This window comes from Caloenas nicobarica, chromosome 1, assembly GCF_036013445.1.
Source record: "Caloenas nicobarica isolate bCalNic1 chromosome 1, bCalNic1.hap1, whole genome shotgun sequence".
Taxonomy (NCBI): Eukaryota; Metazoa; Chordata; class Aves; order Columbiformes; family Columbidae; genus Caloenas; species Caloenas nicobarica.
The window spans coordinates 190,943,294-190,967,296 of NC_088245.1; the positions used below are offsets into that span (position 1 = coordinate 190,943,294).

Genomic DNA, 24,003 nt, shown 5'->3' on the forward strand with positions numbered 1-24,003 from the left:
CATTTTTCTGCACCACTTTCCTCTTGTGTTATCTCTTCTTATTCTTCCTCATTCCCTTTTCCCGTTTCTTCTTCTGGTGTCTTTCTTGGGAAAAGCTCTGTCAAACTAGAGCTCTCAAGGCCCAGAAGAGCCATTTCCCAGAGCAGGATGGGTGGTCGTGGAGCAGCACCATGTCCTCCCCACCTCCCCACCATACAGCACCAGCTGTTTTGGCTGGAGCTGGCCCCTCTAACCCCATCCCAGCAGGAGCCAGGGATGCACCGGGCAGCTCAGAGCTGCTGCAGCCGGGAGCTGGGCATCCTGCAGCCCTTTCCCCTGGGCTGGGCTGTCTTTGGCTTCTAGTCGTTCTCCATATAAACTGTATTTCTGTGTGAGAGGGGTTAAAAAAAAAAAAAATCCCTGCCCTTTGGACTGTTGTTCTCGCTCTTGCTTGCATTTTATTTGACTTTTTTTTTTTTTTTTTTTTAACAAATAAATGCAATATCTTGAGGCTTCTGTTCCCTGGATTTGCAGTGAGTGCCTCACAATGTGTTAAGCAGAATACCTGAAATTTGTCCTAAGGAAAGCTGCAGCTGCACAGATGGCTCAGCCACCCTGGGGGAAGCTCCTCTGTAGCAGCAGTATTGCTGGCAGTGTTGCTGCATGCTAGCCATGCCTAGGATTGTTATTTCCCGAAGTAACCACACTGGTACTGGTGCATGCACTGGCAATTATGATGTTCTGACCATTAAAAAAAATTGCGCATTAGGAAAAAATACTAAATAGTGGTAAGATGTGACTCTAGAGGCATGAATTTATTATTTTCTGGTTTTGTTGTTTGTTTGGTTGTTGTTTCTTTGGTGCTGTGGTTTTGTTGGTTGGTTGGTTTGGTTTTGGTTTGGTTTGTTTTTTTAACAGCAGCAGTGTGCTGCATGGGCTGGTGGCTTCCTGAGGGTCAGGGACAGACATGAGAACAGGGTCAGCCATGGACCTGGGGACGGGGACAGGCTGAGGCTGGGGTGACTTGTCGGCCTGCAGGTCGTGCCCAGCTCTGGGGCCCATGGCCAGGCAGGGCTGTGGCTGAGCTGGAGACAAACCCGGCTGCAGCCTCGAGGGGCTGGGATGGACGGCCCCGGGGTGGGCTGAAGTGGGGCTCCAGAAAGACTTGGAAATTTGTATCCCTATATAATTGCACACTACTAAATAAATATTAAGAGTTAGAAGTCGGTTGCAAATGGAGTGTCACCCACACCCTTTAAGATGCAGTTAAGGAAGTGTGAGGGACAGTTGTGACAAAAGAGTATATGCACTTTGGAGTGGAAAAGCTGTTTTTCATGTAGACAGTCTTACCCTTAGTGTGTACATTAGCAAGTTGTCCTTTGGCTTTGTGTGGAAGCAGTAGACAGGAAGATTATTCGTACTTGTACTCATTGTACAGGATGGCATGAATAAGTAAATGTTATGGATATGTAAAATAACTATCCTGTTCTGTGACTTCATCAAGGTCCGTGAAAATGCCAGCTTCATGCACTGAGCCCTACTTTCTTTCAGAATGAACATGGCTATCCTGGTGGTAACTGTGGTTCCAGCCCTTAAACCACATTCCTGCTGTCATCAACAGATGGTGTCATTAACAGGACTGCCCCAGTCCCCTCACTATGCAATAGACCACTCTGTTCAAAATCATCCATGTCAATGCTTTTCTTCTCATATTACCAGGTACATAACACAAAAGCAAATCTGCACCACCTATCTCTATTCTGGACTTGTAACCCAGGACATCCTAATTGCCTGCTGTGGTACTGCAGAGAACACCTTGCTTAGCTGCTCCTCTTGCCATCAGCTTGCTGCTGGGTTTTTAGATAGCACATGGTAGTCACTATTAAAACCCGGCTGGCACTATGCATCCATACTACCTCCTAGTATATCTTTTAATAAAAATTATTCCATTCAGCTTGAGAATTCTATCCACCTAATGTGTTTTAAAGTTGTCACCGCGTAGCTCAGGATAACTAACACAGAGCACACTTCATCACGGGCAGGGAAAATGAGCTTTTACTTTGCGGACAAAAGTCTGAAGTCATATTAAAAGCTGACACATTCTCTATTTTAGTCATATGTATGAAACACTAAATATAGCAGCCTGCTGGTGTATTTGCTGATGCATGGTAATGTAGCCTGTAGCAGAACAGCAATGGGCTGGCAAGGAAGATGGTGCACTGCAGTAATACGATAAAATCCTCATGTCACCTTGGCCGTTTCAGAAGTACTCTGTGGAAAATTGTGTAGCCTTGACTGATATATTACGAAATTCAAATAGAGGCAGTTGTGGTCCCAAGGCTTTAACAAACAGCCTGGTGCAGTGTTATTTGTCCAGGCACAATACTAATTGACTTCAAGGAGAGGTCTCCATAGCATAAGAAACTAGAACTGTGCTATATAGCAGCTGTATATGAACAACTGCCAACTAAGGGCCTTATTCTGGGAACTGAGAGGGAACTGCAACTCCATCTGGCCCTTGTTAGAAACTGCAGGAGCTTGATTCATCACAAAATCAAACTCATGTACAGTAGTTCCTACTGACTACATATTTTTCTGTTTCCTTGGTCATATAATGCTTTATGCTCATTTTTGTATTTAATGAGGAGTTACGGGTTGATCACACGGTGAACAGGGAAATGGACGTGGCTCACAGAACCATAACCTCTTCTGGGATTTTCCTCTTGCTCATGGAGAGATGGAGAAAATGACCTCCATCATCCTTTCCCTTGCTCTGGATGCCTGGCAAGTGCGCTGTAGGTGCAGCTGAGCCTATGTCCGTGAGCTCCCTTGTCCCATCCTCTGCAGGAGAGAGCAGCAGTTGGGTTGGATGCTCTGCAGTCTCTCCCAAGACCTAGGTAGTACTCATGTCTCATGCTGTCATTACTCCAGCTACAAGAGTTTACCCAACATGGGAATCTGGCCTTAAGTAACTGGGGAAAATAAAACATGCTCATCCAATGATCCCATGCATTTCCTAGGAAGCAGAGTGGGGTCACTTTGACATGTTTCCGACACGCAAATGCTTACTTTGGACTAAAAAAAGAACAGGCTGTTTTCCTCAGCAGTGGTATAGTGAAAGTAAACTAGTGAGTAAACCCAGCTCTTTGGTAGCCTTGGCCTGTTAACTAGTTAAGCTCTATATTGCTCGAATTAGAAGTAGGCAGAGTTGCTGCTTGTCCTGCAGTCAGTGCATCAGAGGGTCCTTTCATTTGGCTCCTGTTCTAACTTCTGTATGGTGCCAGTTTGGCTTCCAAAATTAGACAGCGAGATTGCCTCTTCCTGCCTATATGTTCTTTTCATAATCAGAAATGATAGAACAAACCCCCTCTTTGTTCTTCTGAAAAGGCAAATCTTTGCTACTCAGCTCCTACTGATGCACTGGAGCAGCTGAGGGCAAACTGTGATCCTCAGCTCTCAAAAGCAAGAGGAAAATGAGAACCCTTATTATATATATATCTCAGGATATTTCCGTTTCTGAAGAAAAATAAAGGCTGTAGATTAAAAACATATATTTTTACCTTTTTTTGGTGAATTATAGACAAAAGCTTGATCTATTAAGGAATACTCTCAATTTTATATAAGAAACTTCTGAAACAATGAAGCAGTAATGTTTAAAGACACTTTATTCACATATTAATACTCAATGACATTCTAAATACCTTCCTCTGTTTCCTGCTCCATATTTCTTTCTGTAACTTTGATTTTTAGTCAATATTTTTAATAAGAAAGAAAAATATCAAAAATACTAGAGCTGAAAAATGTTTAAAATATTGTCTAGTCAATAATTGTACAACATATAGGTGGTTTCAGAATGAAGGTATTATACACATTTTTCCTAACTCATTTTTGGTTACAGCTTGGACTCCTAGGGAGAGCTGAACACTAAACAGCTGATAGATGAGTTTGGGTTTGTAACTATTCTTGAGATGTGACAGAACATTGCTGTAAAAGGTGATGTGATGCAAATTGATGAATTGCTCGCAAATTTAGCCTCTCTTGGAATTAGGGGGTGTTGGTTTACAACAACCAAGGTCAGACATGGAGCCATAGGATTCTTGAGTCATTTTTTTCTATGACTGAACAAGTGTCCGGCAAAGGTTGTAGACAAACAGCGACTTTCTTTAAACTGGGGTTCTCCAAGCGTCGTGTCAGAGGGCACATTTTGGCATTTAATGTTTATTCCAAAGGTAACAAATGCCTGGAAATTTTTTACCGAATAATAAAAACATCAAGTGTGACTGTTTTCTGTTTCAATTAGAACTTTCTCTCAGACCTCTGTGATAGCCACAATGCAAGCTATTTTATTTCCTGGGCAAGGTATAACTTCAAGAATTTGAAGGTCAGACATTTTAAAGTATGCAAGCAGCAAAATAAATCTTTAGTGTTTTATAATGCTAAGCATTACAGCTCTGAGAGAGACACACACACGCAAGGATAAGCTATATAGTAGGAGGCTTTTGTTTTCACATAAAGCATTTCTAATTGGTGGCAGTTAGAGCAATTTTAGTGTTCCCCGTTAGAAAGCATTTCCCTCATGTAACAATTCTCTAGGTTCAATTTCTGCTGTTTAAATATTCAGGATCAATTCCTAAGGATTAACTTTTGAGTTTTTGTGCTGTGTCGGGGTGACACACAGTTCCTCGCTGAAAGGCTGAGGACACAAGTCAGATTCTGTGCCTTTTCTTTGTTTGCAAGCCAGGCAGGCAAACACAGAGGAATGCTTCTGGCTGGAACATGTGCTTAATGTAAGTTATTTGAGGCAATAAAGCTATTGAATGAAGCAGCCAGCTTCTGACCTTTTGCAACATTGGACCTTTTGTGGGACCATAGTCAGACCATGCCACTGTTTAATGCTATTGAACAACCTGCCGTGGTGCAACCTCTGCTCAGAGGAGTCGGCCACGGCACGAAAAGACACAGCGTCTGTGTAGCCGGGACTGGCTGTGGTTGACAACACCAGTTCTCGCTTCCGTGAGCACCAGAGTGATGAAACCCTTTACTCTTGCTCATCTTAGGGTTGAATGCGGGATCTCTCGGCATGAGCCTCAACACCTTGCAGTTGAGTAATAACCACGTTAACTTGAAGGAAGTCACCACTGCACAAGCCTCTCCCTAAATATAGTGGGACCACTAGAGGAGGACAAAGAGCTGTGCAGTGTGAATGTCAACTGCAGGGGCACCTTCCTGAGAAACAGGAGAGTTGCTTTAGCAAGCTTTTCAACAGAAAACCATCCAGTCTCTGCCCTTCTTGTTGTCTGTATTAGATTCCATTCAGGCCAGCAAGTTACTATGACAGAAATGCACATAGAGACGCTGGTATTTATTGAGCGCTCAGCACAAGGCAAAAATAATCAGTAATTTCCACCATACTGTCAAGCCACAGCTGAAGTGCAGCAATAGGAGGACACCAGAGCTGCATTCAAATGCCGGAGACATGCAAAAGCCGTCCCATGTGTAATTCCATCACATATAATGGCATTTGTCAGTTCTGATTTTGGCTCTGTGTCTTCATGGAGGCAGAGCAATAAGAAAGGCAATTTCAAGAAAACGGATGGCCAAAAGTTTACTTTATATATGGGTATTATTAAGTAGATCTCAAATTGCTATTCCAGCCTTGGTGAAGTGGTGGCTTTTGACCTGGGGTCTGAGAAGGTAATGGCTTTAGGCTTTTATTTGATGCTTGTTTATATTAGATACATACCTACCCTGGAATTTTTCATGTTTTCCAAAGACACTGTTATATAAGGCTAGCAGGTATGTCAGGACAATTTGTTTTAAAGCAGGACAATTTTTTCCTTGGTGTAATTCTTGTGAAAACTAATGGTTTTACATCAGAGTTGAGTTAAGCACCAATTCAATGATGGTTTAAAATTAAATAATATGATTAAATAGTCAAGAAGTTACTCAGCACACTCTGTGCAAGGCATAGGTCTGCCTGATTAGCATGCAGGTTTTCAGCATTAGCTGCAAATTTATGAAAAGCAAGGACAGACTGCGACATGTGCAATGTTTGAAATTTGTTTTGGATGACTTCTACGTGGAAATGTAAAAGTAAACACTGAATTTACTTTTAAGCAAAGTTGATTAAAAATTAATTTATTCCATGAACGACACCTGATCATATTTTTAAATTACTTGAATAGTTACAGTCGTCATTGTATATTGCTTAGTAGTAACTGCTGTTTCTGGAATTCTTAGCTTAACAGGGGTGTAAGTATTTCTCCTGACTTTAAACTCAATCCTTATTGCAACATATAATTACATATGATATGTAACTCACACTAAGATAACACTTACTAGTAAGAAATCTTGCTTTTAGAAGTCAGGAAAATGCCTATGTGTAAGTATCACTGAAGTTATTAGATTGGTTGGATGGTTTTCAAGTCCATAATTATCAATTTCTTTTAAAATCGCCTTAATTCTGAGGTGTAAGCTGATTCTAGCATGGAATATTGCAGATTTATCCTGCAGAATATTAAAGATTCCTCCTCTATAGAACCTGATTCTGTGCCAACTGCAGTCACTGGCAGCTTGATGGGGTTAGGATTTGTTTCTTAATGATGCATTTATAACTGTATAGGAAATTATCTGTAAAGAAAAAAAAATACCTTCCACTTTTCTCAGCATTTCAGAATCAAACAACTCCTCTAAGTATCTGAGGTAATGAGAAGCTCAAGAACATTATATTTCATAAAATGTATATAGTTCTTTTAGCAAAGTCTAAAAACTGCAGCTTACTTGGATTGCTAATTAATTCATTTATTATTTTTAAATTGTTTGTACTGAGCTAGTGACAGTGGGCCTCAGGCCTGGGGTAGTGTCCTTTTGAGCGCCATACAGTCAGGGTGGGAGTCCTTCCCTCACAAACCATACAGCCTTATGTTATCATCGATGTTTTTCATACAAGAAGGTGACTGTTAAAACATTCACCATTCAAATAATGTGCCAAGTGCTTATTTTCGTGCATGTTCGTCCATGGGCTGATTGGTGTCCAGGTTATGGTTCCCATCCTGCCAAGTGCTCCTTGCTGTGCCCTTTGTCCCTGCAGAGCTTGGCATGGGGAGGACCTCACGTGAGCACTGGGGTTATGCTGAGAGCTTCTGTTTCTGCTCATGCCAGGGCTCTCATCCGAGCCTTGTCTCAGCCAGCAGCAGGTCAAGGCTTCCTAGTATAGAAAAATCAGAGAACAAGTGGCTAAGGCCCGGGGTGCTGGTGGTCCACCGCTGTCAAAGACAGAAGGATCTGGGGTGCAGAAATAAGAGGGAAAGACTCAGAGAATTGTTTCTGCTGTGCCTGCTTCCCAAGGCAGTGGAGAGGGAATATGAAAGGGAAAAATTGCAACATCCCATGACTGACTAGTCGTCCTTACAGCCTCTCCCAGCAGTAGTTGCCTTATTATCCGTGTCAGGCATCCATCAGGAAAAAAACACTAGTTTGGACTTCCAGGGTCTTTTAGCAAACAAAGCAGGCGCAAAGCCATAGGTACTCTGGCATCACTGGCAGACTGCTGATGTTGGCATCTGTTTGTTGTATAAATATATACCACATTAAATTTTTCACAGTCTTTATTTTCTTGTCTGCTCACCAACATTTTGTCAAAATCTTCAATTTACAGCTATTTGGACTCTCATTTGGTAACAAAAATGTACGATGAGTTTCCAAATTTAAACTAAACTTCTCCTGCTATATATTTTCACCTATTTGTAAGACAGAAAGAACTGATGCAGTAGAATCTATTGCTGGATGATGTGTTGGAGAACTCAAAACATTCAGCAACTCAATTTAAAGTACACCTTTTCATTTGTTGCTTTTGTTGCTATGCTCCTCTTCTATGGCCCCATATCCTTGGAAATTTTTAAAGTATAACAACAACCATATAAGGATGATATCCAGAGTACTAAGCTACACGTAGTTAAGTAACTGAGAGTATACAGAAGTATATGAGATTGCCTCTAACTCGCTATGATGAGCATATGGAACACTGATGTCAGTATAGTATATTGTGCTTCCTTAGGTCTTGATAGACCCTGTGTCTTATGAACACTGGGAAGGAAATACCTTTAATCTTGAAGTGTTCATTTGCAATGGCTACACTTCATTCTTATGCAACACAATTTGGATGAGCGCATATAATTAATTTCCAGTGGTTTTGTTCCCTTGGGTTTGATCCTTCTTTTACCCAAGTCTGTGGCAAACTATCCTTGACAATGTCAACAGAGGCCAAGTGAAGTGATGAAGTACTGAAGTTCTGTTGCGTAGGGCCGCGGGGTTGTGGAGTATGCATTGCTCTTCTGTGGAAACCACAAAGCCACCTCTGTCTACAGCGTTAGCCTCATTTCGCCATTACCCTTTTAGATGTTACAGAAAAGCAGCTCCTGGTTTTTGGCAGGAAACACTCCCCCACACCCACTTTAGACTCTTTTCTTCTCTTTGCCTCCTCTTCTGTGTGCAAAAACTTTGTCAAGAAAGCACATTTGTTTGGGCCAGGAACAGAGACAGCTGATACTCAGCTAGTTATTTTGATTGCCTGGCTGGTAGGGGTTGGGGGAACAGATAATGTCAAGATTTCCTCTGCATTCCAGATCTGTTTTCCTCTTACGGTTAGCAGGCGGTGAGTGTGACTTTTCCCACTCAGCTTTTCCCACAGTCGGTAAGACTTATCTGACAACGGAGTTAGTGTCAACTGTCCAAAACTCACTAGGAGATATCTTCCTTTCACCACTCCTGTGCTGTTATTGCTTATCAATGTCACTCTCCAGCTTAAATGACTGGTTAATTTACAGGCATAGAGACAAATTCAATTCTATTGCAGCTCCATTGAGTTCAGTGGATACACTGGGAATGAGTTTGGCCGTAGGTGTCTGAAAAGCACAAGTGGTAGGAATGTGATACTAACAGAAGCAAGAGCAGTGCGACAGTCAAAACAAAAAGGAAGCCCTGAGCTTTGGCAGGATTCCCATTTCAGATTTCTGGAGTGTGATCCAACAAGGTGTTCATGTTTTACAGCTGGTGCTGCAAGAGAAAAGTTGTTATTCAACAACAAAACAATTCCAGTGTCTCCACATCAAAAGGTAGCCCGTGTTAAAAAAGAACAAGAGGAGGAATAACTCATAGGATTTCAGAACACAAATTCTATTGAGAATCATGAGGACTGCGCTTTAAAATCTGTTAGAGGCTTTAAAAGACTAGAGTGAAACTGAAAAGTACTTGATCTGAGATTTTCAAATGAGCCTACAATGGTTAGATACTGAAATCCCATTAAAATTCCTCAGAAACAGGAAACATAAGATGGAATTGAGCTTTACCTATACTTTAAGGTGGGTCTCTAAGTGTATCTTCTGTCAGTGTGGGGAGAGAGGCATTTTCAGTGTAACATCTTCTGCTGGAGCAAGTCCTCCTCCACAGGTCTGCTCTAGCACGTCTTCTAGGCAGCTGGTTTGGGGTGGAACGAGTCACTCTCTGAGGGACATCCCTCTCCCTCCTGGCTTCCCACTGCCATCAGTTCTCTTTTAACAATGGCTGCCTAAAGTCCAAATAATAGGACTCTTATACCTATTGCTTTTGAAAAATTCTTAGCGTTTCTGATTCAGAGATTAAGTCAAAGTGAACGAAGTATAAACCCAAGCATTTTAAAATGATGTTTAATTCAGTTAATTCAGTTAACCTGGACTAGCAGCGCAAACAGCAAACAGTGAATCCAGAGCACTTTGTTCATTGCTCCGCACACTTCTCTATGCCATGCACATATCCTATGTTCTGGTTTTGTCTCTTACAGTCTTCTAGACTCCCCTCTGATAATTTTCTCTCCATTTCCTTCTTTGCAAAATCCAATTGTAGTTTTCCCCTTTACCATTTCCTCTTAAATGCACTGTCACATCACACTCTGGTTACTCTTCTTCTGCTCAGGATGCCTTGCAGTGGTCTTTTTTCCTTCCTTCCTTCTCTTCCTTCTGCCTCTCCTGGTGCCTCCACCCCATACCTTTATGTTCTCCAGAGCTTCTCAGTCCTCTTTGGTTCTCAATGAAATGGGCAAAGGGCTCTGCAAGCTCTCTAAAGCCATGCGTAATGCTCCCTTTCTACCTTTGCCATCAAAACGATTTCTTGCTTTTCCTTCTGATGGTTAATGGATCTATCATGATATCACCCATGAGTTATATTTCCTTGGCTGGCTGAGGATTAGCCAGCTTTCTAGGTAGTAAGAAGCAAGGTTTAAAAACAGAGGACCAAAAGCTGAACTTCTGGATTCCTGTTTATGATTTTCAGAAAAGATTTCAGAAGTGGCTGATGAGTGGAAGCACTTCTGAAAATCCAACGGTGACTTAGGGTGTAAGACTTAGGGACATAGTTTTAAAAATCATTAATTTTTTGTGCCCGGGCAGAGTATTTCCAGAGTTAATGCCCAGATGCAAGTGCATTCTGGAGTCTTCTTTGCATATATGAGATGAAGCACTGTCAGAAATGAGCTAAAAGTGGAAGTGTTGGAATACACTCATCAGGTTCAGCTGTCCAAGGCAGCTAGAATGATAACCATATTTAAAGATGAAAAGAATTCATTGTGAGCAGCAGAAATAATTATAGCTTCCCGTATTAATTAGAATATATGTTTCTGGGGGAAAAAAAAAAAAAGGCGAGCTGTAATATGTCCAGATTAGAATACAGATGTAGGATGTGCTATGACTCTGTAGAAGACAAGAGAAAAAGCTTTTGCACAGGAAAACAGGAAGAGATAGAACTTATCTAGGCTTTCCAAACTAATATTCCAGAGATTTTCAAAACAGAGAGGAAATAACATGAGAAATCAGTGTGGGAAGGAAATTTTGGTTACAGAATGTACACTTTATAGAAGATTCAAAGACACTCAAATTAAACTTGGCAGTTTTCGGAATGACAAGAGGCTAATAATAGGTTGCCTAAAAGATTTTTATTAGGACAAGTATCATTTAAAGCTTCATTATCTTGACAAGTAAGTGAACAGATGGCAAAATCTGTAGCAAACTCAAGATTTCCTGGGGTACTAAAGATTAGAATGATTTCAGAGAACCAAATTCAAATCACCAAAGCAAGGTGCTTTGACAACCTGAAAGCAGACGGGATTTCAATTTACCTAAGTTTGAGGTAATGCTCAGGAATGATCTGAAGTGTTCACTGATACTGCATACTTAATGAAGTGTTACCAGTTCAGAAAAATACCTAGGCAACATTCTGGACAGCTTAATTAAAACAGCTCAGCGAAAACAGCTGTTCAATTTGCAGCACTAGTCATGAAAGCAAATAAAATGCTAATTTATATGAACCATAAAGAACAGCATTGCTGTTATTATAATGTCATCATATAAATTCAGGAACTATATCACAGTGACATCCAGCATTGTCAACATTACAAAACTGTCTACAAAAAGAAACATTCAGAGAAGTCGCTGAAGGATGATATGCAGGGAACATACAATCATTTTACTTAACTAATGAAAAATGTTGCAGCACTAAGTTCCTACTCACCGTTAAGCCATAGGGATTTCCAATGATCCCAAGATACAGAACATGTAGCACCCTTGTGTACTGGAACCTGTTCCCTCAGTTAACAAGGATCATCAAATCAGCAAGAAACTGAGGGCTTTATGCTCACATGTTCTTACGCCTGATGAGAATGAGCAGGGAAAGGGAAGTACACTCACTGGGTCAATTTTTTCAGTGAAGCACATGGGAATTTTTACAATTACTTCAGTAAGGCAATAATTTCACTGTTAATGTGTGATTGTCACTAGTGTTTGGTCTAAATTGTGGTTAGTTAGTTAGTTAGTTTGTTTTTAAAGAGTTGTTAGACCAGTTCTTATAGGAGGGGAGGCTGTCCCTGGTGATTATTGAGAAGACCTTGAGATTCATCAATTCTGCATTAAAAGGGTAATTTATACCTGGACAAAGTACAGTAAAAGCCTACTGTTACTTTCCAGTAGTACATACAACCCACTTTGCATTTCTGCTGCCCAGATATAAAAGATGAGATATAGGACAGGAGGGAGGAGGATAAATCCAAATCTATTTAAGTCCTAAAGGATGATAATGTTTTCCAGATGAAATACTTTTCCTTATGACTTGACTGACAGCAAGGAACTACTATAGATCACTGCATAACCATTTAGCAACATTTCAGAAGAGAAATTGGAAATAGCCTCCAATTTGAGGCATAAGAAGACTGGGGTTTGGGTTTCAGATTTACTTCTTACCCTTTTTTTCCTCTTTAGCGGTGACATTCACTACAATATTTTTAAAGTCTGAACTCTGAAAATGTGTATCTGATAATTTTGATCAAATTGACATCAAGGATTACTTAGTATAAATATTCTCTGTCAGGTGAATTAACTGATCTTCTGTCTCAAAAACTAATACTGCGTAAGACCCTGCTGAGTTTTAATCCCTTTAGCACCTGCTCGTCAAGCTATTTACATGGGGTTTTGTAATGTAAATGATTAAAAAAATTTCCCTGAAATGTAGAACAAACCCAGGTAATTACTACTGAGCAGATTTATGTCATCACAGAATGAGGAAAAGCTGTTGAAGCAAGTGTGCGTGACAGTAGTGTAAGTAAACAATATGAGCAACATCAGTCTCTGCAGCACTTTGGAGGTGTTCTGACATCCTCCATAGGAACTGATTTCACTAGAAACCATTGCAATGCTGAAAATGAACTTTGGAACCAGCAAGACATACAAGCAAAATAACAACTTTTTCTTGCCTTCCCGAACAGTCCTGAATGCGTACCTCCTTCAGTTGCATGGCACTTAACTGAAGTCAAGGGGAATTGTGTATGTGGAGTCTCCATTACAGTGCTCCAAGGGAGTACAAGGGGGAGGTAAAGCCCACTCTGTTCTTTCTGGAATCAACTTTTCAAGTAATACTAGATTTAAAAAACATGGCCCTTTCTAGAAAGTGAGCGGTAGCATTATCAGTAGAGAGCAGGGGCTGTGACCTCTGCCGTCACTCTGGTCACATCGCTGTACACAGCAGCAGGCGATGGGGAAACAGCTCCTCGAGCTCTCTGCACCTTTGATATGCTGGGACAACCACAGAGCAGTCCCTGCTGTCGCCTTTCTTGGGAATTAACTTGTAACAAGTACGGCTTTCAATCCCAAAAGAGAAAAGAAAAAATATCTTAATATTTTCTAGCTTTCTCCCATGGTGTTTGATGTTACTATTTATATAATAGTAATGTAATGTCACTATTGAAAACCAGTTATGTGAAAAGCAAATGTGTGCACAGCATAGATTTTCACCTCTTGCATGCTGAGGTTTGAGTCTATTTGGAAGACCACAAAGAATTATGTTTTGTATCGTGGACTATTTATTTTCTCACAGTTCAGGTTTTTTATATAGACCATAATTACACAGTAACATATGAGTGTTCTCATAAAGTCTGCTGCCTACTATGCAGTTACACCTTATAGCTTACCTCTCTGTGCACATATGTAGTATAGTCCACATAAAAATATAACATAGCTTTGTTTCCAAGATGCTAAATCTTGAATCACATTATGCGATTATGCAAACCCCTCAACCTACATGCAAAAGGCAGGAAGAGTGTAAGCAAAACTAAAGTGAAGAAGCTACAAATTTGGTGTCCCAAGTGTTTTTTAGATTTGCAGTTCACAGCTGTGCTTTTGCCTACCTGCCTGTATGAAGCCGTGGCTGAAGCAATATTGGACTCCTTTTGATAAGGGCAGTACGACAGGCCTGTTCGTGTTTCAACCAAAAAAAGTAAAACTCGCAGCGACTTACAGTAAACGGTTCCCTGCCCAGCTCTAAGAACTGAAGCTGTTGCTGCTGACTTGTTAATATAACACAGACATCGACATTTCCTGGTTACTGTAAACACTGAAATGCTTTTGGAGTTAATGGAATACAGGTGCTGCCTGACGCTACCAAAATGTTCTCACGGAAACAGAGACATTTTTGGAGAGAAAGAGCTGCAGATCCACCTCGCCCAGCCCCTTCTTCACAGCGTGAATATCCTGCTTCTCAGTGGGAACACCCAGATACGTTAAATGTCATGAAACAAGCATTCTTCCTGAGCTTAAGCTCCTTTATACCAGCAGGAGCGGCCGTACCACTTAACCCGCTGGAACAGAGAGTTCTGCAGTGCCAGAGCTGGTGATGGAGTGGGCTCAGGCAGGCGCTGGGAACCCTTCCCAGCGCGGCTGTGGGAAATGGCGCTTACAGTCGAATCCCCACCAGCCTTCCCTTCGAACGAGACTCAGACAATGCCGCGAACAGCCAGTTGGCCCTTCTTTACTGAGGAAGCAAGAAGAAATTTAAAATCAGCCTTAATGATTCAAGATCCTGTAGAACCGTTTAGGTTAATAGGGCTTGGCTTGGGCCTCGGCCAGATTTTCATTCTGGTCGTTATAATCTGCCCACCTGAAATTCTATCCCCTGTTGCAACTGGCCACAACATTCTTTATTTTCAGTCCAAAAACACTAGTAGCATTGCATTTAAATTCTATTAAATATATACATATATTTAAGTCTGTTAAAGAAGTTAAAATAGTAGCTGTGTGACCAGTAATGAAGGAAGCTCTGAAAATATCCGTAGCTTGCAATATATTGGTACTTGGTAATGGGCTCCCATCAGTCAGTAGCCTGATTACTAGGAAGGTGTGTGCACTTGAGTTTTTGTGTATCTGAAGGAAGTTCTTACTCTTATAAGTAAATTGGTTTGGGGAACAATTCTGTTGCATTGTTGTTAGAACCTGTTGTCAAGATTAATCATGTTTTCCTGTGTAATGCAGGAGAGTTATAAAGAAAAGAACAGGCTCCCAGGTCTCTGAACCAATATCCAGATACAGTGTGTGCTAAATTGCCACTGACTGCTGCAAGGCTTTTTTACACAAATGTTCCAATTATTTCTGCTGTGATGGTAATAACAGTTGGAAGTTTGGAAAAAAAAAAAATCTTGGTTTAGACAAGGTCCCAATACAATATTAAGGAAATGAGCACTTTGAGAGCAAAGAAAAATGTAGTTTAGAATAATATATTTTTGTCAAACAACTAAAAAGAAGGGGGTAAATCAGACACCAAAAGCTGGAATGAGAAGAACAGGGGCAATATTCTGTGCTGAGACATTTCTTGTTTCAATAAAGCTCTTCACTTTTTCAAAGGTATTAATCACCTCAAAATTTACACTCTGCTCCAGTGAAAAAAAGCCGCTCTAACTACACACATAAAATGTATTCCACTTTTTCCAGTTGCCATTTTTCCATTGGCCATTTCTACAGTGATGGGCTTTGCCCAGCCCAAGCTTTCCTAACTGCACCATACTATGTTTTAAAGATGTCCACAGAGCACCTTATGAAAGGAAATGAAAGTTTATTGGCGCTTGGTTTGTTTTGTTCGTTCATCTCCTCTGCTATCTGAGAAATGTGCAAGGGCTTTTGTGTCTGCGGTTCTTCAGAATTTCAGCTGATGTACCAGCTTTGCTGTCTGCTGTTTGGTAGAAGCGTTCTGTTTACTGAGAGAGTAATCCATCCAATGGTCATTTGTGCCACAGTTACGTCCCTGTCCCCTTCTTCGCCATTCTCACAGAACAGACCATCCTCCTACCTGTCACACAGGGCCTTTACTGGGAGGAGTTCATCATTCTCCTGTGACAACTTAGGCTGAGTTAAGGAGACAAGATAAGAGAAGTAGAGGGGTTATTAAAAAATAATCTGCAAGAGCTAGGTACAACCAAGATGTGACATGGAGAGAAAAGTCCAAGTTAAGCTGGCCAGAATGTGAAAATGCTGCTTCGTGATAAGATCAGGAAAATTGCAGTTATTTTCCAGAAAAAAAAAAAAAAAAAAGGAGGGGGAATTTTCTCTTTTTTTATTCTGTAAGAAATTATTTTTTTTTTTGTCAGGAGTTAACCAGGTGAAAATTCGTGGTTGCGCTAGGAAAAACTTTTATCCCATGTTTGTCATCTCATCTTTATTCTTACCCTGCCTTGATAAACACAACCTGATCTACTTCAGAGCATTGCAAATGCAAATACTCTGACAGTTCTCTGCCGTCACTTCTCATTGCAGTTCATCCTGCCTTTATGTTGCCCCAAGTGGAGGCTACTTGGCTTAAGGCTGAAGACCCTTCCCTATCTACCATTAGTTCATTATTAAAAGCTTGACTCCCACAGCCCATCTACAGGATGCAAGCTTTTGTTGTCTACTCATTACATTTTCAAATGCACCTTTGGATGTTTTCTCTAAAATTGTCCCTCATGCTTGGGACTTGGTCCTGTGAATATATGAAGATCTCATTTTAACCTCCTTGGAGGCTCTCTTGCTAACTTGCTTTGCATCAGTGCCTCCAAAAACTAATTCTGGTGTGCGAGCACCCGTAGTTCCAATGCTGGCCAGTATTGTTTTATTGTTCCCTTGTACTCCACCCTTCCTACCCCAGTTGGCTCTTCACTGGTGTCTTGTTTTATATTTAGTTTGTTAGCTCCTGAGGGCAAAGATTGTACTTTTGCTCCATCCAGTTTCTAAGAGCTTTGATAATATGGTTTATTATTCATAATAAATTACCATCCTCTGTCCTATGAACAGAAGAAAAGCTTGATTCCCCCATCCCCTCCATGCCAGTTTTAGCAAGGGAGAGGGAGCACAGTCAAACAGTAGATACTTTGTTACTCTAGTCTGCGGCTGAGCATACTTCGAGCCTTTTCGCAGTGAATACTGCAAGAAGTCCCGTTTATTTCAGCATTAATCACTGTGAACAAAAATGAAAGAATTTGGCCCCAACTAATGTAAGCCAGCAGTGCTCTGCTGCTGGCAAAGTGTGGAGTGATCCTTTCCCAGAGCTTCAGAAAGCTGAGATGGAGAAGGATGGACAGACAGGTGCCAATCTCTTGATAAACCGGGAAAGAGTGAAACTGTTTTGTAATTGATCCTCATTAAAACTACCTTAAAGTGATCATAAATTGCATAGGTAAATCACAAGCAAGGAGAGAGTGCCAGGGAACAGACTGGAACATTTTGTTCTCATTCACAATGATTCTTATTTTTCTCTATCCAAAATATTCGCTTGTTTACTTAGATGTCAAAGAGGACACCTACTCATATGCCCTTGGTACTTTTCACATAACTTCAACCATGGAATCAGAATTAGCCTGTGATTCACTGCAGTCTGCTAGTAGGAAAACAAGCAATGAAAAACCTCAGATCTTTCCTTCCCTTCCAGTGGTAACCCAGACTTACAACATCACATCCAGGACATTTAGTCTGTGATAGAAAGCATATTCCAGAGCTCTAGGACCCCAAATAGATAAAGATCATTGCCAAAGTTATAAATATTACTTGATATATTTATATCTAGGCTGCCTGAAGTGCTATTTGAAGCTACAAAAGCACAGCAACACCATTCTGAGTATAATAAACTTCAAGAAGCTTCACTAATTTACAGCCAGTTCCTGAAGAATTAAATGTATTATAAAATTTACTATTGCACTGATTAACATCAGACTGCATCAGAGATCCCGTAACACTAATTTATTTTCTCTTTTGCTATATTATTGCTTTTTAAGATATACAAGTGTAAGGACCTTGTGTCCACTAAACAGCATGCAGTAACCAAGATTGTACTCTTCTCACGTTTTCCCCTGCAAAAACATATCCTGTTTTGTTCTTCTACTAGCACACAAATATTGTGAAGTGGTTAAACTAACAAAAAGTCCTGACTCACCATAACTGAGGGCTAGAGGAAAAAAAGGAAAGAAATTGTACTTTTATGGTCGTCTTTCATTAGTTTACAAATGCCAAACCAACACGTAGTCTTCTTTCCTTAGGCCTGATTCTTTTCTTACCAGGTGCATGGGAGTTTTTTTCATTTATTAGGACTAGATCAGGCTGCATAATGGAATCTGTAACAAATTAAAAACACACTGCTAATTAGAGGCCAGATTATTATGTAGTATCAACTTGGCGTTTAATTACCATGGCGATTGGGAGGAACTATAAATTGTGAAATATATAATTAGAACATCAGACTTCTGTGCCACGATGGCTTCAGAGCATGGGTGTAATTAGCTTCAATTTTTCCCAACATTTTCTGTGCTCGCAAGATTTTAAGACAGGCAAATAGCGCTTTCATTCCTGCCAATATTCTGCCATCAATGAGAAAAGACAAATATCATAGTTCAGCTTTTTTAAGGCAACTGGGAATTTCCTCGTTTCTGTTCATCATATACAGTGTTTATATTGCAATTACTCTGAACAAAATCCTTTTGCCATGACTAGTATCAAGCAGGAAAACCGCTGTTTCTGTGGAAAATCTGCTTTCCTTTTTTTTTTTTTTACCCTTCCAGAAATGTTACCCATCTTGTTCAGAATGTCAAAATGTTTCAAGATGTAGACAAGAGCACTGATCAGTTGGCTACTTAGGCACTTAACCAGCAGATCAAAATGTGTGGAGAGAGGCCAGAACTTTACCTCCTGGTCATACTTTCTACCATCCTAAAAGGAAGTGAAACGTCTTTGTCATGTGAATGATCCCTAACACATGGCTTTCTTCAAGCAGGTTGTGTCACACAGCTCTTATTGCTACTAGTAGGTGTACTGCATCAAAAATAAGTGTGTTGATAACTTGACTTCTGAACAGCTGACTATGATTAAAGGCGTAAAATAGGCATGAGCCAGTTGTTGCATGAGATATTTTCTCATTACTCAATAGCACTGTTTTCTTTGGGGAGAAAATTACAGTATCTGACCTTGCTGCTGGATTTAGTTTTCCACAATAAAGTAGCTGAAATTAGTAAGATTTTTGTCAGTGCCTGCCTTGGAGTTCGGTCTAGGCTTGCCAGTTCAGTTCTGCTGCCGATTATGAAATATAGCCATATCACTGGAGTTTATCTTAGTAACCTGCAGTGAGATAACGTGATATTAGCAATTGCTAGTATCTCATTCTTAATTAGCTGCTTTCAGGAAACCTGGAAGTCTAAGGACATTTTTTTTGATAAAGTAACATCTTCAAAAATGGTATAAAAGGGAAGATAATATCTTTTGTTGTATTGCTATGTCCTGGGCATTACAGAAAAAAGCTGAAGAAAGGGAGATCTACCTTCCAGACAGGCTGGACACGTCTGGAAGGTGCATTCAAGTGTGGCTGCCAGAAGAGTACTGTTGAAGGTTACAGTACTGGCTGACACAGGCTGGTGTTTGTGGGTAGTGACACAGCAGTATGATGCAAAACCTTCAAAACTGATGTTATGATTTCATGTCTAGACTGTGTGTCACTGCTGGTCTTTATAGGGCAGCTGAGTACGATATCAGAAATGAATTTCTCATCTCTACCTACTTCCTAGCAGATAGGAGCCCATGGCAGAAAACAAGCATCGTAAGTCTTATTTACAAATAATGGCTGTGTTGGTAGGGGATTAAATAGTGAGGCAGAGGTCAGAGGCAGATTTACAGGGCAGAGGAGCTGATTGTAGGAACTGTAATCTTCTCTTCTCCCATTAACATCAGCAGGTGTTTGCTCTGGATCATGAGATGTGGGAGTATTTACATAATTATGCTGTCCCCTTTCCAGATGTTGGATGCATCTGTCCCTGGAAGGCGTCCCTTTTCTCATAAGCGTTTGTCCAGTCATTTGGAGCACACTGTAGCTGAAATTGCAGGAGGAGGAGTGACATATGATCTTCACAAGTTCTGGGGCAAGCACATAATCTTCCCTATATCAGATAGAGTAGCTTAAGATGAACCTTTTAAGAACAGGGACAATGGAAAAGAAATTAACACCAGAGAGTAAGCAGAAGGCATTATTAAAACTGGTTGTAAAATGGAATACATCTGTTTGCTTGCTTTTAGGCTGTATGGGTATTGCTGGCATTGCAGCTACAGTTTTAATTTAAACAAGATAGGGATACCATAGAATTATAGAATAGTTTGGGTCAGAAGGGACCTTTAAAGGTCATCTAGTCCAACCGCCAATATATATCAAACTTTACCTCTTAGTCATGCTTTCTGCCATCCTAAGAGGAAGAGAAACATGCTCGATCTGGGAATGATTCCTAATGCATACCTTTCTTCAAGCGGGTTGTGTATCACAGCTTTTATTGTAACTGCTACTACTAGGTGTAATACATCAAATACATATATGTATATCTTGATACATCAAAAAATATATATTGGTATATATATCTTGATAATATTGAACATGACTGCTTTACCAGGGTATTCGGCTGTTTCATAGAATCGTAGAATCATTTCAGTTAGAAGAGACCCTCAGGATCATCGAGTCCAACCATAACCTAACTCTAGCACTAAACCATGTTCCTAAGAACCTTGTCTAAACACCTTTTAAACACCTCCGGGGATGGTGACTCTACCACTTCCCTGGGCAGACTGTTCCAATGCCTGACAACCCTTTCTGTGAAGAATTTTTTCCTAATATACAATCTAACCCTCCCCTGGCGCAACTTAAGGCCATTTCCTCTCATCCTATCACTTGCTACTTGGGAGAAGAGACCAACACCCTCCATGCTACAACCTCCTTTCAGGTAGTTATAGAGAGTGATAAGGTTTCCCCTCAGCCTCCTTTTCTGCAAAAAGTGGCTGTCAGGGTCTAGTTTTGAAATCTTTTAGGATTGGAAGAGATTGTTGGAGAAGAGGAGATGATGCAAGGAGATGGAAAAGATGGAGGGAGCGAGGCAGGAGGTAAATGGGAAAGACAAAAATGGGAAAGAAGTGGGAGAGGCTGTGTTGCAAGGATTGTGGCTTGAGCTCGGTTGGAAAGTTGACAAACAGAGACCTTGGAAAAAACAGTTTTCTTTTGGCAAAAGTTGTGGCGTGGGTGAAGCACCTATGACAGCTTCCCGAGAAAAGGGCAGCCCGCTGCGAGCCACGTTTTCTGTCACCTCGTGGTGGGTGAGCTGGCCCTGGAGCAGCGGAGGCCGGCTCTTTGCAGCGGGGCTCCCCAGAGCGGGGCGGCGGGGCTGCCGGGGCGGCGGGGGCTCCCGGTCGCTGTCCAGGAGCACGAAGCCGGGCCGGCGCCGCTGGTCCCGGGCGGGCCGAGGCGGGCAGCGGGGGCGGCCGGGCAGCGCTCGGCCGGACCGTTCCCAAAGGAAGGGTCGCAGGCACAACCTGGGGCACGAAATCTAGGCGCGGGAACGCGAGGCCTGCGGCGGCCCGGGGCTGTTGGTGGTGCCTGAGCCCCAGGGGCGCGGGGCCCCGGAGGGCGGGGGCGGCCGGATCCCGCAGGGGCTGAGGCACGGAGGGAGGGAAAGAGGGAGAAGGGCGGCGAGGCGCCGGGCGCGGGACGGGGCGCTGGGGGAGGCTGGCGGCGGCGCTGCTGCCCCGGGGGCCGGGGCGGGGGCGGGCGGCGTGCCGGGCGGCGCTCAGGTGAAGGGGCCGCCCGCCCGGAGCTGCGGTGACGCGGACTGCGGCGCGGCGAGGCTGCCCCGCGGCCCCACGCGGCCGCCGCCGCCTGTCCCCGGCGACGGGAGCGGCCGCCGGCGCTGAGCGGGGCCGCCCGGGGCGGCATGCGGAGCTGCCGAGGATGAGCAGCCAGCGCCGCCCGGCCAAGGCGCAGCTCCGGAGGTCGCTGAGCGAGCAGCTGCGGGACTCCACCGCCAAAGCCTGGGACTTGCTCTGGAGGAACGTCCGGGAGCGGCGGCTTGCAGGTCAGTCCCGCCGCGCCGCGGCTGCCGCTACCTGCGTGCGGCCGCCTGAGGGGAGAGCCCGGGGGACGTCCCGCAGAGGGCTCCCTGGTGCGAGGGGCCGTCCTGGGGGTGCACCTGCCCCGCTGCCTCCGGAGCGCGGCCACCTCGGGGTGCAGCCGTGGCGGGACGGGGAGCTCCCGGGCACCGCTTCGGCTGTCGGCACGGGTGCCGCCGGCAGTGGCCGGGCGGGTCGGGCTGCAGGGCGAGATCCGGGGTGCAGACAGGTCGGAACCACCCCAGCAGCTGCCCAGGTCCTGGAGGGCACGGCGGGGATGGTGCCACAAACAGCCGGGCTCAGGGCTAAACCTGGAGTAGCCCCACGTCGGAGGCACCTTCTGAGCATCCCAGAAATCCAGAGAGTTGACTTTGCCTCCGGGAAGCAGGCTCACCTGCTTGTGTGTTTTCTAAGTTTTCTAAGTCAGTTGCAGGTCCAGGTTGGTTCCTTGTGGGATTTGCATATGAGGAGGACTGCGACTCCCAAAGAAAAAGAGTTTGTTTCGTTTCAGGCGCTTTTATAGCTTTAGGTCACCTAACTGCTCTGAAAAACCAGGCTCCTGCAGTCTTACCATCCGCAGGTGGAGGCCAGAAGGACACAGAGCAGGGTGGTTGCTCCAGTAGGTCAGGTCACATTTAGAGCACTGCTGTCACAGCAACACATTCGCTTTACGCGTGCAAACATACTGCTAATTTGTATTTGTAAAATACTTCATGAATTAAAAGACCTAGAGGGTACATGCAAGTGCAAGGTAAAGTTATTATGCTGGAAAACAATACATCAAGATTTATGAGCAGAATCATGTATAATGAAGGCTAATTTGTAAAGCTGCGTTCCTCTGTCACATCCTACAGCATTGTTAGGACTTTGGTGACCTTGCCTAGGGCACTGTGACATGCTGGTATTGTATAATACAGAGGTAAATACTGTATAATATAGGTGTCTAAACTGTGTCTACAGCACATTAGTTCTTATGAACATAAAATTAAAATAATAGATAAAAATTGCATGGTAATTTTTTGAAAAACTCATCTAAAGTGGGTAGCTTCAGTAATTGATTACTAAACCAGCCAATTTTGTAGTGTTATTGTTACCCAAAATATTAATGTCTTTACATGTAATCTACTTATTCCTATATTAATAGCAGATGCCAGCAGACATTCAGCAAGGATACTGTTGGCTATTTTTTTCTTTTTGGTCAAAGACAACTATTGCTTGATGGAGCAAAGGACCTGGGCAGACTGCCATGAAGCTGTAGCCAACTTCTTAAGGCAACTGGGTATTAAAATTGATGGAGTCAGACTTTTTATTTAAGGTGGATAGAATACTAATGTCCTGGGTTTATGCACTGCCATAATTTATGTGCTGTTCAGTGAGACACTGATACACATGCCCTTTAATTAAATGAATTATCTGACAACATAACAAAATGTGTACAAATAACATCTGTTGATTCCAGAGATGCTCTCTTGTTCAAATGCTTTTATGTCTCTTGGATTTTTGTTCTTGTTTTTATATTTATTTTCCCTCTAGCCCCCGTAGCTGCAGTGCATATTCCTATGCCTCTTCCTCCAGCTTTCGTTAATGAGAAGGCAGGAAATTTAAACTGATCTAAATGTGTCATTATTTGCTGGTTGCCAGACCAGCTTCTTCTCCATCCCAGTCAGGTAGATAGTTGTACAAGTTCCCTTGTTTTTCTCAAAGTTGACATTGTGGTTCAACCTTGACTGACAATTGGAGCAGCAGTGTATTAATAACTGGTAACTAGTGTTTAAGAGCAACAACCAAAACAAAATGCAGATTTAACCTATCGGTGTGCTGTCATATTCCAACCATCAAGCAAAATAAAGACTTGTGATTAAATCGTCATTGTGATGACAGCTTTGCAGGCTTGTTTGGCCTATTTTACTTTTTTATCTATTTGTTAAGGTTTCAGACACCAGTTGCCCAACATATACCTGTAAAGACAGCAAGCACGAGACAGCTTAATTCATAAAAGCTATATAATCGTCGGGGTTGGATGAGACTGTGGGAAGTCTCTAGTCTCAGCCTCTGACTGAGAGCAGGGTCAGCACTGGGAGCTGGGCAGGTTGCTCAGGGCTTTCCCCCGTGCTCACTGGGAAGGGTTTCTGCCCCAGTGTCGGTGTGCAGGGATGGAGGGCAGCAGTGCACAGCTGGGCAGCGGTGTGTGAGCTGCAAGGAGCTGAACCTTGGCTGGAGCCAGGAGAGAGCTGAAACCATGGCTTGGCTGCTCTCAAAGAGGCAGACAGCGTGGCTGGGTTGCTGTTGAAAGTAAGCTGTGCAT

The 24,003-nt window shown here is 42.6% G+C and overlaps 1 protein-coding gene across 3 annotated transcripts in view; it reads left to right on the top strand.

Annotated features, from left to right (window-relative positions):
- Positions 1-24,003, top strand: part of STARD13 (StAR related lipid transfer domain containing 13) — a 307,752-nt gene that overhangs the window by 136,680 nt on the left and 147,069 nt on the right. The window contains exon 1 of one of the 3 annotated variants that reach the window (XM_065628764.1): positions 21,408-21,664. The exons of the other annotated variants lie outside the window; for them this stretch is intronic. Within the exon in view, the coding sequence (XP_065484836.1) occupies positions 21,541-21,664 (124 nt within the window). The 5' untranslated portion in view covers positions 21,408-21,540. Of the gene's footprint in view, positions 1-21,407; positions 21,665-24,003 lie in introns of those variants that run through there. 3 annotated transcript variants of the gene reach the window in all.